Here is a 17,354-nt window from a genome sequence, read left to right as displayed (position 1 = left end):
AGTTCTAGCTTCACTGGAATCAGTGACATTTTATATATTAGGTGACTTTAAAAAATTATTTGTCGTAAAGATGACAGAGAAAGAAACACACACACCGAGAGAGATACAGATGTACAGAGACAGCTCCCATTTGCTGGTTCACTCTCCAGATGTCCACAATGGCTGGGACCAGGAGCCAGGCACTGAGCTGAGGTACTCTCACATGGGAAGTGCACATCTTAACTGCTGAGCTAAACCAGCTGCACCATTGTATTAGGTGACTTTTTTTTAAAATATATTTGTGGTACTAATATGTGTCATGCTTCTTGTAACTTTAATCACAAACTGACTGCTTTCTAGGGAGCATTTTAAATACTGAGGAGGTATATTTAAATAACTAAGTACATTATATAAAACATTTTTAAAAAGGGATAATTTTCTTTTGGGCAGTGAATAGGATCTCTTTCTAGTTCAAATAAATAAATACATATATACAACCATAAGTGGGCACTAACACTGCCAAATAACCTTTCTCTACGTCTCTGGTAAACTCACAGTTCCACTGTTGAAGAAATCAAGTGTAAGTTGTATTTGGATCAGTTCTTTGGGAGACACCTTGCTGATGGCATTAAATAGATGTTTAAGGGGGGCTGGCACTGTGGTATAGCAGGTAAAGCCACTGCCTGTGGTGCCGGCATCCCACATTGGTACTAGTTCAAGTCCCTGCTGCTCCACTTCTGATCCAGCTCCCTGATAATGCACTTGGGAGAATAGCAGAAGATGGTCTAAGTGCTTGGGCCTCTGCACCCACATGGGAGACCCGGAGGAAGCTCCTAACTTCGGCCTGGCCGGGCCCAGCTCCAACCCTTGCAGCCACCGGGGAGTGAACCAATGGGTGGAAGATCTCTGTAACTCTGCCTTTCAAATCAATCAATCTTGAAAACAATAAGTAAATTAAATAGTTGCTTAGAAAGAATGCCTTTGTGATCTACTTTCTTCCTACCCTCGATAATCATGGTGTATCATCATGGTGCAAATAGAGGAGGCAAAAAAAACCTGTCAGTTGCATTTGTAAACTAAAAAATGCCAAAACAAATAATTTATATTAAAGGAAGACATACCTTAGTTCCAAAACACTTGTTACGTTTCCAGAAGGGAATATGCGCCGAACATAGTTGAAATCTCCTACATACAGACTGCCATCGATCCCACAAGCCAAGGCAACGGGAGCCAAGAGTTTGTTACCATCAGCTTGACCGTTGCAACTTGGGCATGATATGCTGCGTCTTCGTCCATTGCCCATGATACTACTGACAACTGGAGGCTGTTGCGAAATAAACTGATTTTCTCCATTTCCCTTGTATAGTATACCTAGAAGAAAAAATGCATTTTTCTTATGATAAGAAGTATGAAAATAGAGAATGAACATGTTCACTGTACTTGAAACAACAATTCAGTGCCTTTTAGATTCCGATTGGGAAACTGTTATGTGAAAGGTCAATTGGAAAGCATTCTATACAATTATAAAACAGTTTGTGGCCAAGTACATGGGACACATACAAAAAGTGCTTCTGTCATGAATTCAAAGACTGTTTGGTGAGAGGGACTAAGGAGGAAATTTTAAAGCCCAAATTCTCAGCATCAGTGATTCTCACTCTTGTCTACACACTGGAACTGTCTGAGGAGTTATAAAAATATTGATGCCTAGCTCTAACCCCCAAGAGATTCTGATTTAATTGGTCTGGGGTATAGCCTCAGCATCAAAATTTTTTAAAAACTCTCTAGGTGCTCTTAATATGCAACCAAGTTTGTGAACCATGCTCTACCTAATATTCTTTAGGGAAAAACATTTGCTAAATGTTAGTGTTACTCCAAGTAATAAAAGTGTGTACCAGGAATATACATTTCTTAAGAATTTATTGTTAATTTAAAAGGGTTAAAGATACTTTATGGAAAACACAAGTACAAAATGCATATCAAATTTTGGAGGCTCATTTTAAACTACTGCTGGAGAATATTCTGCTTGCTTGCACTCCCATCTTATATGAGAATGTGTATATATGCAAGCATTAAAAAACAGCAAGGCCAACTTAAAGTGAATTTTACGTTACAGCAGCAAAGTGCCAATAATTTTACAAAGACTAAAGCTCTAGTCTAACTCTTAGGATCCATCAAAATCTGAGAAATAATTTCAAGTGGATATTAAATATTTTCAGTTTGAACTCGATGTGCATGGAGATTCAGAGTCTCCCTGTTGTTCTGACACACCCTGGATGGTCAGCTGCTATTATTCTGTGTACATTTTATGATACTTCTCACTGTGCTGTTATCTGTATAAACCACCTGCTGCTTTGACTTTAGAGCTGCATATATTATATTTATTGGGTGCTCTATGCTTCAAAGCAATTCTCAGAGTTAATGACTATACTTCTTCACAGATATACTGGTAAAAAAAAATCTCAAACAGGAAACTTGAGAATGTTTTTCCCCCACTTTGGGATAATTTTAAAGTGAAGAGATCAGAATAATTATGTTCCCCTTATAGCTCAGCATATTTTAGGTGCATTCCATGATTACTTTTTAATGCTTTGGTTTGCTATTTGGGTGATGTAATAATCACAGCGAATTTACATAAAGAAATCAAGAAAGATAAAATAGGTTTACTCAAATTTAAGGAAAAATAATCTAAATAAGGCTGGATCATAACAAGAGATGAAATTCACTTTTGCCCTGAATATTCAAAGAATACATTAATGATACCTAAGATTCCTCTTTCTGTGATTATGTTGTTCGACAATTATGGAACTATAATTTCCTATAAGAGCCAGTTCTGCAATTTTCATCAGAAGAATCCTACAAGTCAGCCTACTGCTCTACTGCATCTGATTTATGCAGTCATTACTTTGAACGATTGGCCCTTCATGATTCTCTTCCATTATGACAGAACAGAAAGATGAACATTAGAATATTTATTTCCATGTTTCAGGGTGCCTGCACAAACACCTGTCACTGTCTATGTTTTTGACTTCTCTTCTTCCATAATATATTTCTATAGCTTATCCACCGTGTCATGATTACAAATCACTTTGCTTATTCAATTAGACACATGTCACTTTGGAGAGCCATTACTTATCAAACTGTTCTGGGATAACATTCAAAACTACAATCAGTTTATCCTGTGACTTAGATAACATGTATTTTATAACAGTTTTTGGAAGACATAATTTTGGGTGGTTCAGTTTTTATATCTGACCTGCTATTTTAACAGTTCTAGTTTAGAATATGTGTGTCTGCATGTATTTATTTATTCATTTATGTTATACATACACAGAGTATCTAGTGATTTCCACATCTACTTGAATATGATACTACATGTTGGGAATTCTGAAGGAATATAGAAATAGGTTCAAACTGTGTGAAATACAATTTTTATTAGTTCAACCAAGAGTAACTTTAGGATGGTTGGCACATGGCTTTGCATTCTAAAAGACTGGGATGAAGCCTTGATTACTAACATATTAGATGGAAACTACCATTGCTTCCTACAGCAACCTCAGATAAGCTCTGAGATAACCTGTGGAGCGTACTCCGTGGTTGGGTGTCCCACGTTTGGAGTATGTGCTGCATGTAGCAATTATTATCCCAACTTCTGGGGTGCAAACCGAACCACATCCTGCTGTCCATGACATAATTGGAAAAGCAGTAGAGCTTAATCTGGATATAGAGAGGTGAAGCTGTAAAGGGCCTCTCTCCCTCCCGCTCTTTGTAGGCATCGTTTATTTTTCTTACTAGTGATTGGCTCAGTAGAATCACCTCTCGGAGATAAGGCAAGAGTATTTTCAAGTTCTGGCTTGGAAACTAGACTGAGCGTATTTGGAAGATTAACAGACATTCTAATATAAAAATTTTTAAAGAAAAAACTAGTATCAAACCATGAGAAAAGGAGGCCATTCATCATGATTTGACATTTAATTATATTATAAGCTCAATTCAACATTCCATACCTTCCAAAAACCTCAGCAAAGTCCAAAGCTAGTTTACTTCATCGAGCTGTGAAATTTTCTTCTGTGGTTATTTGTACATGGAGAGTAGAGTTAGTAGCATGGTATGGGTTAGGATAGAAGCCTAAGATAGGAAAGCAAAACCTTAGGGTAACCTAACAAAGCATCTTTAAATCATCTAAGATGCAGACAGTATGTGGGCAAAATGTTAGAAACAGTGTAGACAGCAGAATCTGTTCAATACAATAAATCCTTGAGATTAAGCTGGTAATATTATGCCAGTAATTCATCCCTTTTAGTTTCTGACATTTGAAACCTGTTTCTTCAGAGCATATTCAATTATATGATTGAGTCTGCTAGAAGAAGTACTTTTAATTTCCCCCTTTTTCTCCAATTATTATTTCTTACTAAGTATTTATAAAATCAAGAAACAGATTATGTAAAATGGGAGAATATTTTGTTTCTTAAATACCATCTAAACAAAAGTGAAAAAATCTAGATACTCAAAACAGATTCTCCAAGAATTAAATATCTTTTATAAATAGTTTGGTAAAATCATATGGATTATTTTTTTCCTTCCTTAACAAAAATGCCACTCCTTCCATTTTTGACGAACTTTTCTAAAGTATTTTGGGTCACACGTATTGACTTATTGTGGAATTTGACACTCCGTGATGAGTTGTAGTGACACCTTCCCCATAAAGATTGCTCATGGCAATATGGCAGTCTCATCTGAATGGGAAAACTATTCTGGTGATGAACCTATGAACCTTTTTAAAGTTCATTAAAAAAGTGTTGTGCAGTTGTCACTTTGGGTTTTTACAGCCTTTAAAAATACACCTTGACTTTTCCTGTATCTCTTGACTAATCCTAATCCCACGGCATGCACAGGATGAAATGCCGCAGTGTCATTTGATGGAAGGTGAGCATGCTCAGCCACCTGTGACCAGATCTTACCATTCTGAACATCCAGGACATGATGCTTATCCAGTGTCCAGCCGCCCATGTTGGAAGCATCTAATTCATAGCCTTGCAGAATGGCAGTTCTCTTTTCCCACAGAGTCAGGTCCAAGCATGACTCATATTCATATCCAACTGACACTGGAATCAAAACAAATCACAGTTCATGTTCTCAACTATAGGCAGGAATGCCATTTATCTTATTTTGGAAAATCTGCTTTTTTCACAATTATTTTTTTAAGATTTATTTATTTATTTGAAAGGGATAGCCAGAGAGAGAGAGAGAGAATGTTTCAGCTGCTTGTTCACTCCCCAAATGGCTGCAACCACCAGGGCTGGGCCAGGCTGAAGCCAGGAACCTGAAACTCCATCTGGGTCTCCTATGTGGGTGACAGGGGCCTAAGCACTATGGGCAATCATCCACTGCTTCCTCAGGTGCACTAGTAGGGGGCTGGATTGGAAGTGGAGCAGTGGGACTTGAAACAGCATTCACATGGGATGCCATTGTTGCAGGCAGTGGCTTAACACACTATGCCACAATGGCAGCCCCCACAGTTATGTTCTGATACTATATTTCCACTGGTGTATATAACTAGTATATTTATTTTATGAGAAGTTTATTTAAAAATTTTATTTGAGAGGCAGAGAGAGTGAGCACCCATTTGCTGATTCACTTTCCAATTGGAAGCTGGAAGCCAGGAACTCAATCCAAGTCTACCAGGTGGGAGAACCCAACTACTTACGCCATCATCACTGCTTCCCAAAGTATACATTGACAGGAAGCTGGTATTAGAAGCCTGTGCCATGGATTAAACCCTGAGACCTTGATATGGGACATGAGCATCCTATCCACTTTTTTTTAACGCAAGACTTGATAATACAAGATTTTTAAAAAAAGCTTATCTTTGAATATTCTTTTCTACTGATTTTATACAAAATGAGTGATTTTTTTCCATTATATTGTCTCACAGGGGATTCACAACACAAATGAAGTCCAGGCTGGGCAACCAGTTGAGTAACTGTCAGATAAGTCAGCCTCAAATGGTGATTAGATGAGAACAACTAAATATAAAGCTTGCTATCTGAATAATTAGAGAAGTTCTGCTCCCAAGAACAGTAAATTATGGAAAATACAATGGGTAAAAAACCAAAAAAGATAGCAATATTATGACACTGTTTACACTTATTATAAGGAATAAACAAAACTTAGTGGAAAATCAATTTGAATTAACCACAGGTGCAAAACTTTGCAGAATTCACAATCAATGTAAAATGTAGAAAAAAGGAAAGGCAGAAGTGGCGGCTATTCTGATTGATTTGAACCAGTTCAGGCCCAAATTACAAATTAATTTCAGAACAGAATCATCTATTTTAGGTTAAAATGACTAAAACAGAATACAAGCTTTCCCTTGGTTTCTGATGTTTTGAACTGTGCTTGAAGCTGTATCTCAGCATGTCAAACTGTGATGGCACTGTCCGTTCAGTGAAATAAGTGACTTGATGTTTTACGATTGTCCTTCCACTGAAATGACTCCTAGTCAAAAGAGTGGAAATAGTTCTTGGACACAAATGTTGTCTGATATCCTGTTAAATATCATTGTGAGTTGCAACAACATTAGTGTCAGCTACAGAAAGCTTAATCAAGAGGATAAGAAAAGCTTTGGAGATAAAGATATAAAGAAAAGGAGGAAATGAAAAAAGGAAGGGACATATTATGGAAAAAAATGAAAAAAAATAAAAGGATATGACAACCTGAAATCCTATTCAGAGCATTTCTCTGCTACAATTTTAGCCAGGAGAAAACCTGCTATTTTTTTCTTCTTGCTGTGTGGCATACATTCCTTTGCCCATGGGAAATCTAAGCCAGCCGGCTTACAACTTCCACAGCGCAACCTGTCTTACCTCATGTGTGCAACTGACGTTCCATAGGTTACAATTAATTCTATGACAGTTCTAACTTCAAGACAATTTTTCAGTGTAGGAGAGATTTATATGGACTTACCAACAGCTTCAGAGAGACCATAGACCTTCTGGTTATACGCATCTGTTTTATCCCATATAAAAGTATATGCCAAGTTTGGTGAGGCAGGAAACCACTTTTGAAAGAGCCTTCCTACGACGGCCACCATAAGATGAACCTTCATTAAATTAAAAGGTATCACGGACTGGGTCATGGTGATCTTGAGAACTGACTTATACCCCGCAGCTCTGGAACTCAGGTAGGAAAGTTTCAGATCTGTTCCTGGAATTGTGGTTTCTTCATGGAGCACCTAGGTTGGAAAAGAATGGAAGCTTCAAAGTGTGATCATGTATAACCATCAGAGGAAAAATCTGGTTTAAAAATCTAATCGAGCATCCAAGACATCAGAGAGTCACTATTCACAAATACACATTTCAGCTATTATTGTATTCGATAATTAAACATAACTCTGCTGTGAGCATAGTTTTCACCTCCTAAAAGCCCTTTGCCATTTGTTCTGAGTGAATCATACCTCGGGTGCTACTCCTCATACAGGAAACACTGTGACAGCTCCATCAGGCTGACATGCACTGACTTGTGAATTTAGTAGTCACAGTGGAGTCTCACTAACCCATCTTTCACCCCAAGCACCCTGGAGGATTAGAGCAGACGTTTGAAAGATGGTTAGCTCAGAACAGGGATGCAATGGAGGCCAAATATCTGGCCTACACCAGCTGGCTCATTTAGGGATTAAACCTATGCCTACAGCCTCATCAGCCTATTTGCAGGTCACAGCCTACAAAGACAGGAATGATAACAGAAAAGAGCAATTCATCTTGGTTCAATTGTGGGAAATGCCATTTCCATGTGGAGAGGGAATGTAGCAACAGCATAGTCTCACACTTAAACACTGAGCTACGACTTAGCACCGATTTCTGATATCATGGTGAATGAGCAAATGTTTTCAAGCTTCATGCCATCTTTCCCAGAGAACAACTAACGCATTACTGAAAGCACACAGAAGACACTCAATGCATGGTTTTGATTTGAAACTGGATTATATAAAGTAGATATAATTACGTAAGGATAATCTCCTCTACCAATTCAAAACATCATATCATGCCAAAAAATTTATACTGACATATGAAATATATATTCTATGTAGCAGCTAAATTTTCCAGAGTTTGGATTTCCTTTGTCAATGCTCCTCTTAGTCTGGGGAATCACAACAGCCCTTTATAAGCTCACTGCATAACCTGTAAAGGACTGCCTGTGTTTAAGTGCCAGGAACTGACCACTCTCTCCTAAGAATTAAACAGCATTCTCAAGGGCTTTCTCATATTTCCTATCAAGATTCATTATTCAGACATAAAGGACAGCCTTTTCATGTGAGAAAAATCCTAGACTAGTGGTTCAGTGTTTAGTTGTGTTTCCCTTCCCCCCAACACCCAGACAGACCACTTAGGGAATAACTCATAGCTGCCTTTTCAAATCTTATTAATTCAAGTAAAATCCTTGACACTGAGGGTATGGTCATCATTTCAGTGTAAACAACCAACCGTTGAATGGACTAAACTTCCATTTTGGTCTGTGAGTCAGTATCGGCATGAAGATGGATGTGACACGATACATGTAGAACGCATTGATGTAACAGATACACCAAGTTATTACGACTGGGATTTTCCTGATCAAATACACAGAATTTGGACACAGGATGTCTTAAGCAAAAATATTTGTAAGCATATAACAACTTTTCAGAATGCTATTAGATCCAGGGAAATCATGGAATTTAACAATGACAGTACTCTAAGGCTGCAGCGTATTAGGGTGAATACAGAGACTTCATCTGTTCAAGGTGAACTATCAGTGGATTAGTCTGACAAATACATTCTGTGACTCCTGAGCCCTAATGTACATATTTTCTATTTTCAAAGTAATTTCCCATAAATTTGGTAGGATTTCTAATTGTAGGTGAATCTTTCACCAAGATGCATTTCCTGTGACCTGACAGGAATTGCTTCTCTGCTTCAAAATATCATGTGTTCCTCCTAATTTTAATAACTGGTTATTGTCTCTGTCATCGTTAACCTACTTCACGGAACAAATATCTGCAATTTAGTTCATTAAAGCACGGCACTTCTCGTATGTAATTTAACTTGACCGTGTTCTTCTGCGTTATTACAAAAAGTAAATCCTGCCAAAATGAGAAAGTGAGCCAGGGAGCCTTCCCTTGCCAGCTGCATGGCCTCATCAGCCCCGTTCCTGACCCCACGAGGCCTCCAGCGAGAGGCCACACTGCCGCCAAGCCCGTGGACCGCCGGTGGGGTGCCCTGGCCCACCGTGGTGCTGCCGGCGCCAGGTCCGGGAGGGAGACAGGGCCATCTGGGTATGGTAACAGCACGAGTCACATCCCTACAGAGTCCCCGGCTGGACGGTCCAGGACTTGCAGCGCTTGGACTCCTTGGCGGCGGTCCTGTGTATTTGCAAACAGAAGCCATTACAGATATTCTAGGCAGGGCGTTGAGCCAGGTAGGGGGAGAGGATTTCATGCAGACGTCGAAGACTCTCTCAGGACTTCTAATTCTTAAGAGGGAACTGGTGAGGCTGGCGGTCGGTAGCTGTTCCTGGCCGGTCCACATCTCTCCCTCCCACAGCTGCAAGTATGAGGCGAAGGCGGGAGAGGTGGGGGTCACGGTCCCGCCATCCGAGGCTTCAAGGAGGAGGCAGCAGTGGCTTGCGCTGACAGACTCCCCTCCTCCCGGCCTTGCTGACCTGGTGGTAAGCAGACAGCCTCTTACCGTCCTAAGGACGCCCCGCTGCTAAATACTGCTCTTGATTTTCCTAACCGGTTGTGTGGTGTGAGCATCCGAATTGTAACACTTTTTGGGGGTTAAAAAAATAGCCTTTACATGGACAGGGTTTTCTTTGTTCAGTGGATTTGCTGTTATTCAGTGTATTTCAGTTCTGTCAAAAAGCATAAATGTCAAAAATATATATATATAACGTTCTGCTGATTCCATCTTCCAAGTCTCTCTGCTCCTGCTCTGCTTTCCTGCCATCGTGTCTGTCAGCCCCTCTCCATGTGAGCTAGGCCTGGGTCTGCAAAGGCAGTTAACAACAGTCCCTTCATGGATTCCTCTGTATCCTTTTACTGTGCATTTTGCCCCTCTCAGTTCCAGAGAAACCGAGTCCATGGGTTCCACCTTGGCTTAAGAGTCAAGGGCTCCATTGCACAGCGTTTCAGGCCCTTTTATCATTCAGCCCCAGCATCCTCTTCTGCCTACCCCCCCCCCCCCCCGGCTCCACAGTTAGACTGTTCTCCAGGTTTTACACAACATGGCTGGTCTTTGCCACTGCACTCTTGGGTGCACATTTTCTTCCATCTGGGCATGTCTTCCTCCCCTTTCTGCCTAATCACTCTTCAAGGTCAACCTCACTATGCCTTTCTTGGTTTACTTAGGAGTCAGCCTCTCCCCTGAACCTCCAGAGTTCTTCATTCAAATCTTTATCACGGTTACAGCAGCAGGATCTGTGTTGTTGTCATCGTCTTATCCTAATGGAGGACCTTGTACACAAGAAGCTCCCAGTAACTTTTTACTGAATATTTGCCTGCTGTATGAATGAATGGAAAGGGGCGCCCTGTGTTCATGAAATCGCTCACTGTTTGCAGCCCATTTCAATGTCCTGCTTTGCTAGAGATTTGCCACTTTTGGAAAGATACTGCCTCCAGGTAAAGTCTGTTTTAAGATGGACTAAGAAGTTCAGAGTTGCTGCAAGAGGGCCCTGGGGAGGAAGTACTAAGAGGAATATGTTTACAATACACTTAAAGCTTCAGCTCGAAGTCTGCTAGTCTGCCATACAGCTGACCATTCTGCTGTCCATTCTGCATTGTATCTGCCTGGGAGTCTTTCTGACTTTTGGAAGCCCACACCTTGGCTCGCCTCTTCTTATCTCTATGTCCATCCGCCCCCCCCGCCCCCAGGTGATCTCATCCCATGCTGATGACTTCCAAATTGGCACCTGCAGTTTCCCCCTCTTCTCTCGGCTCCAGTCCTGTGTGCCCACTTCTTAGCACGTGGAACCCACTCGCCTTTGTCCAAGCCACTGTCACTTCTCCTGTGGATCCTGTTACAGTTGCTTCCTAACCAGCATGTTTTCTGCAACCCTTGCTCAATAGAGAACACTCCCTGCACAGTAACTAGAGTGATCCCTTTAAGAAGGAGACTGGTGTTACTTCTCTGCTTAAACACCTTCAATGACTTCCGGTGACTCAAAGTAGAACGTTCTCTCTGCCACACAGTCTTCCATGATTTGTGTCGTAGCCACCCCTACCTTCCCTGCAGCCACACTGGCTGGCCCCTCCGTCGTTCCTGGAAGAAGCCAAGCACATTCTTCATGGCAGCGTCGAAACTTGCTCTCTGTTCTGCCTGGAATGCCTCTCTATTTTCAGAGCACTCTTGCACTTTTCTTAATGGTGCTGAAGTGGCACCACATCAACGAGATCTTCCTGGACGCCAGAAAAGGGCATCTCTTCCACTCCACCCCACTTCCTTATTTTTAAGTAAGTCTAGCACAGCCTGACAAATATTTGTTGTTTATGTCTCTTTCCACTCATTAGTTGATAAGACAGCGGGTGCTTTATCCAACTGCTTCACTACTTTGTCCCTACATAACAACGCCTGCCACAGAAGAGGTCTGCAATAAATATTTGAAGATTTGGTGTGACAAAGCTGCTCCGTATTGCTGTATCTTAAGACCACATATTTTTATGTAGCTATTTTTAAATGAAGTGTACCTAATGTCCTACCTTTAGATCTGAAAGTTACTTTTAATTGGAAACACATGAGAAGGAAAACAGTTCCTCCCAACCCCCACTATTACAGAAGATAAAATGAACTGTCAAAATATGGCTGTTTCTTAAAAAGGTAGAGACACATGTTTTCCTGTGGGGAAAGGAGACCTTATAAACTAAATTATTAGAGCTTAATGCATGATACCAACTGTTTTAAAAAATAATGTTAAGAAAATTAATCAGTATTTTCTGTCAAAGACTATCTCTGGCCAAAACATGTTTCATTTACAGTAATAACTATAGAGTAAGTTACTCAGAGGAATTAACATGTACAATAGCACTTGGTACAGTATAAATCAGATTATCAGATATGTAGGCGCTAAACATTTTTTGGTTGTGAATGATCAAACGTTTGATTAATGGTTAAACTAAAGTTATTTTCCTATTTGTTTATAAATAAATACAACTATAGCCCAAAGAAAAAAGTATTTTGAATAGATTTTTAAGAAATAACTAGACATCCTACTATAATAGCTTGTTCTGTAGCACATACACACCATATTCTATATTTAGCGCTATAGAATTATTATGATTGCACTGGAATTCTCTAATCCTTTTAAAAGATTCTTTGGCAACCACATGATCTGAAAATCTTTTATTTTACCTGTGTTTCAGGAATAATGGGACTGTCTTCAGGAGAAGATCTGAAAAAGGTGGATAATGGTGATGACACAATGATGGGATTTGGCCTCACAAACCCACTCAGGTCACAGCTGGGGATGTCATTCTCTTCTTTCTTCATGACTAGGGTATCCATCACATAAAAGACATTCCATGGAATCCACACAGTGTGATACTGAGTGAGGAATGGGGATCTTTCAAATACCAAAGTTAGAGAAGCCCCACCATTTGCCACCAAGTCAAACCTAAGAAAAAACAAGATATACCTAGTGAATTGTCTGGATCCCAAAAAACGACCAACATTCACCTCCTTAAATTCACCTGATTTATAAAGAAAATCAACTTTTTTCTCCCAACTTTTATATTAGATATCTTCAAATCTAAGGAATATTAAGAGAATTATACTATGAACCCTCATAGCTTCCCTATCTGTTTAGTGATCAGGTAACATCGTCCCAAATTTGCTTTCTAGCTCTTCTTTCTTTGGAACATCTGAGCTTCAGTTGAAGACATCATGAAATACTGCCTCTAAATATTTCAATATGCATCTTCTGAGACGAAGAACATTTTCCTAGAAAACGCCAGCATTGTATCTTGCCTTAGAAAATGAAATACACTTTCAAAAGAAGTACAGGGACTCATGACTTTAAATCTCCGCCACATGTACTGTCGCAGGTTTCTGGAGTCTCAAGGAGCAATGCAAGAATGTCTAGTCGTCATACTTTACAATACTGCAAACAGACAGATTGTGATGGGACGGACTCACATGCCATCCTGACGGGTAATGGTATATCCATATTCTGGGTAATGGAAAAATGAGACATTGACTCCAATGAGGGGAGTTCCATCAGCAGTCAGCACTTGGCCTCTGATGACGGATGCCAGGCTGTGGGAAAAGTAAAAGTCAGAATGAAGACCTGTTTTCTCAGGCCAGCATTAATATGATTTATAGATAATGCAACCTAAACAGAAAATAACACTATCACGTGCTATTGGTTGTAATTTGCAAAAACCAGACTGGAAATACACCCAAGACAGAAAAGCCCCCTTTTAACTCATTGTAATGTACCTTCTCTAAATGCTTTGTGTTTACCCAGGATTTTTAATTTGTTGCAATCTGATTTTTGGAGCATTATCAAGACCAGTAATTTAGAGATGAAGTATTAAAATTACAAACTGTGCTTTTTTCATAAGTCATATATCTTGGGCCTTACATGAAGAAAAGTATATTTTCCAATTAATTCTGAGCAATCTGTAAATCTGCAGGGACCAGGAAGTACAAGATTTAAGGGGGCAATAAGGAACATTTGTGCAACAACTTTTAATCAACTGCTGGGTCTAACTGCATTAATGCTGTTAAATTACTGCAGACCCAGGAGTTCCAGTGTAAATCATCTTCTTTTGCTCATGCGACATGAGACACCTGCTTTCACTTACTGGTTTATTTTCAGGTCATTACTGCCCTGGAAAGCACCAAACAGCTTATGCAATCTTACTGCCATGCCGTTAGCAGTTCCATTACATTAATTCATAATTTATACTATTTAGTGAGCTCAGCTAAAAAAAGAGTGCACTTCTGTTTTGCCTTTTGGGGTCTTTTCATTGCTTCTTCTGAAACATTTCCAACTGTGCCAACAAAAATCAACTCGTTAAAATGAAGATTTATGGACTCCCTAATGGAATGTCCTGTTATGTCTCAGGTCCTGGAAATTGACGAAGTATGTGAACTGTGTCAAAAATGCTTGAAATGTGAAGTTTGGTGAAGTATTTTCCAAGACAAAAAGCTGTATTGAAAAGGGGCACTTTCCTCACATTCCCAGTCGTCAGCATTGCACCTGTGTAACTGCTGGTACCATCAATGCAGGTCTATGTAAGGAAAAGACGCATTCACCTCTTGTTGAAAGGACTTTCTCCAGGTATAACGTGGGTGCTATCAGATCCTATAAGAAAGCTGATTCGATCATAGAAGGACTTGGCAGCTTGCTGAGACGGTGACTGCAAGCTTTGGCTAATGATATCCTGAGGATCTGGCAAGCCACGGCAGTAGGGCTGATTTTGGCAAGAACTCTGTAGGCAGCAATCAGGATCCATACAGTCGATGAGCCCATCTGTAGAGAGCAGCAAATGTAAACCAGTATGAGAATCCACCTTTTAAAGCCATGATGTAGAATAAATATTGTTTGTTGGTTGGTTTTTATTCACAGCAAACAACTTCTCACTTCCTATCTGATAGTAATTTTTAAAAAAAGATTATTTTATTTGAAAGGCAGAGTTACAGAGATAGAGGGACAGATGGATGGAGATGGAGGGGGAGGGGGAGAGAGAAAGAGGGAGAGTGGGAGACAGGGAGAGAGCCAGGGAGGGAGGGAGGGAGGGAGGGAGGGAGGGAGGGAGTCTTCCATCTGTCAAGTCACTCCCCAAATAGCTGCGATGGCTGGGGCTGGGCCAGGCTGAAGCCAGGAGCCAGGAACCTCTTCTGGGTCTCCCACATGGGTGCAGGGGCTGAGGGATGTGGGTAGTATCTTCTGCTGCTTTCCCAGGCACATTTGCAGGGAGCTGGATCATAAGTGGAGCAGCCAGACACAAACCGGCACCCATATGGGGTGCTGGAGTCACAGGTGATGGCTTAACTCGCTATATCAGAATGCTGGCTCACAGGCCAGAGGAAATACAATATAATGCATGTGACTACTTCCATAGAGGGTAAATATTTGGATTGAATATGGCTGAAAAGAATCATATGATGTTCATTGCAAGATACAAAAACTTACTGATTAGAACAATATTATTAGTAGCACGAAGGAATATGTATTAGTTATAATTACTCACACCTTCTTTATATTAGAGAAACTGCACTAGGAGTGAATAGTATGCACATGACAAATGGAAAAGGACTTCAGAGGTTGAAGCTCGAAAATGAGGGAAAGGCCGTAAAATTAAAGTTCGTGAAGTGAGGCAAATATGGATAAAAAATGTGTGAGACTGGCCAGTCACCTTTCTATGAAACAGCTCTCCCAAGGTAAAGTGTGTTCTGGATAAAATTAAGACATTTCCCTAATTTTAAAGAGGAGCCTGAGGTCCTTGCCCACCTCCCCTAAAATGGACATATTAACAAAAATTGCAGCAAATGTAAATCAGCCATGATACTGAACATTTTAAGAAACTCATCATGAAAAACTAACCTATGGTTTTGGTGACGTACGGGAGTTACGCACAGAACGAATTTACCAGCACCTTTTCCAGGGACATCAACAGGAAAGGACAGTCATGCACATATAAGACACAGCATATACAATGACGTACCATACATAACACCTGCTAATAAATGACTGTTACTGGCTTAGGTAGTCACTATTCTATACTTTTTATCACTGTTTTCAGGTGTTCACCTACTTATTTTTACAAGGAAGTTTACCATAACACTATATACTGTGTCACGCTGGCAGCAGCCCCATACAGCTCATGTTCAGAGTCGACGCACTGTATCAAGAGGCTGTGCCCAGGGAGCACCCTGTGCCACCCCAGATTGTGTAAGTGCACACTGTGATGTGCGCACAGCGACGGGTGGGCCGACAATGCGTTCCTTAGAATGCAGTCCAGTTGTTAAATGATGCACAGCTGTGGTGTCTTGGAAACAGGGCCAGTGCATGAGTGGTGGCTGTGCCGGGTCCCGAGGGCTTGATGACATGTCCTTTACAGCCATTATTTACTGACAGGCTGAACGGATGGATTTTAGTCTGCTTGTATTTATGTTTCTCAGGATAGATTAATAAAAATAGTAGTTTCTGCAGATTTTAATTGCTCTTGGGGAAAACTGAAAAAGGAAACTATATCTTCAAACTTAAGTATCGGGTCTTGACATGGTAAGCTCCGCTGAAATCAACCAGATGATCTCTGTGATTTACTTACACAAGTATTCTTCAGTAATTTTTATTTTTTAAAGACAAGATTAACCATTTATTTGCTTTAGAATATTAGCTTGCCCCTTCACTGTCGGGCAGCAAATTGAGATGAAAGAAAATAGACGGAGTTGAATGAAATCATCCAGCCTGGAAAGTAGGTCAGCAACACGGATAAGCTAAGAACGGAGGGCTGAGGAGGCCGGATCAGTGCTGGGAAGCATTTTGCCAATGCAGTGAACACTGGTGGTTTCTCCTAACACCCATCCCCCTTTCTCTGGGCAAGAGCTCAAATTTGCATTTTAGTGTCCAGGCCTCCCCAATTCTCAGTCCAAGTGCATGTCCCCACTTCGTGGGCCAGCATGTTGAAACAGAGTAAATTTCAGGAAGTAGCTGAAAAAGAGATGCTCTGTCCTCTCTCTGCAGGTACTCTGTCCCCCCTTTCTCCCCTCCTCCAGGCCTGAGCTGAAGGCTGTGAGGCTGGGGTTGCCGCAGCCACCCTGCTGCCACTAAGAACCCATCTTGGCAGTGGAGTAGGCCCAGAAAAAGCAGAGCAAGAGCTGGAAAAAAAAAACCCTCTAGGTCATACACGGGGACATTCTTGGGGTTTTTGCAGTAAGCTGCACTTGACCTCCTCGGCTTTCCAGTTACAGAGGCTAAGGCATTTCTTTTTTTCCTTAAGCCTGTTTGAGTTGGATTTTCTGTCACTTGAATCTGAAAGAGATTTAGCTTATCAGAGACAGCTTACCTAAAAATCTCTTCAGTATTTCCTTTACAGATGGAAGAAAAAAGCTTATTAAGTAAAAAATTACACTAAGCTGGGGGTGGCTCATTAATTGTGACAAATATACTGTTATGAGATGTTAATGATAGAGCAAGTGGGGTGTGCGGTATATGGGAACTCCTTGTTCTGTAAATTTAAAACTATTTTGAAATGTTAATTTGTTTACTTGTTTACTTGTAGAACAGAAAGAGAGAGAGAGAGAGAGTGTATTTCCAACTGCTGGTTCACTCTCCAAGTGCCCACAACAGCTGAGTCTGGGCCTGGACTCAATCCAGATCTCCCGTGTGGTTGTCAACAA

At 40.5% G+C, this 17,354-nt stretch overlaps 1 protein-coding gene across 13 annotated transcripts in view; it reads right to left on the bottom strand.

Moving 5' to 3' along the window:
* TENM3 (teneurin transmembrane protein 3) overlaps window positions 1-17,354 on the bottom strand; it is a 651,480-nt gene that overhangs the window by 50,744 nt on the left and 583,382 nt on the right. For all 13 annotated transcript variants that reach the window (XM_070068313.2, XM_089325515.1, XM_070068315.2 and 10 more), the window contains 6 exons: window positions 14,265-14,481; window positions 13,140-13,259; window positions 12,357-12,618; window positions 6,943-7,210; window positions 4,938-5,081; window positions 1,101-1,350 (listed from right to left, as the gene is read on the bottom strand). In XM_070068313.2, the coding sequence (XP_069924414.1) occupies window positions 1,101-1,350; window positions 4,938-5,081; window positions 6,943-7,210; window positions 12,357-12,618; window positions 13,140-13,259; window positions 14,265-14,481 (1,261 nt within the window). The remainder of the gene's footprint in view (window positions 1-1,100; window positions 1,351-4,937; window positions 5,082-6,942; window positions 7,211-12,356; window positions 12,619-13,139; window positions 13,260-14,264; window positions 14,482-17,354) is intronic.

This window comes from Oryctolagus cuniculus, chromosome 2 (genome assembly GCF_051225735.1).
Source record: "Oryctolagus cuniculus isolate XC-2025 breed Fujian yellow rabbit chromosome 2, ASM5122573v1, whole genome shotgun sequence".
In the NCBI taxonomy this organism is placed as follows: domain Eukaryota; kingdom Metazoa; phylum Chordata; class Mammalia; order Lagomorpha; family Leporidae; genus Oryctolagus; species Oryctolagus cuniculus.
This window is presented reverse-complemented; position numbering and strand designations above follow the sequence as displayed.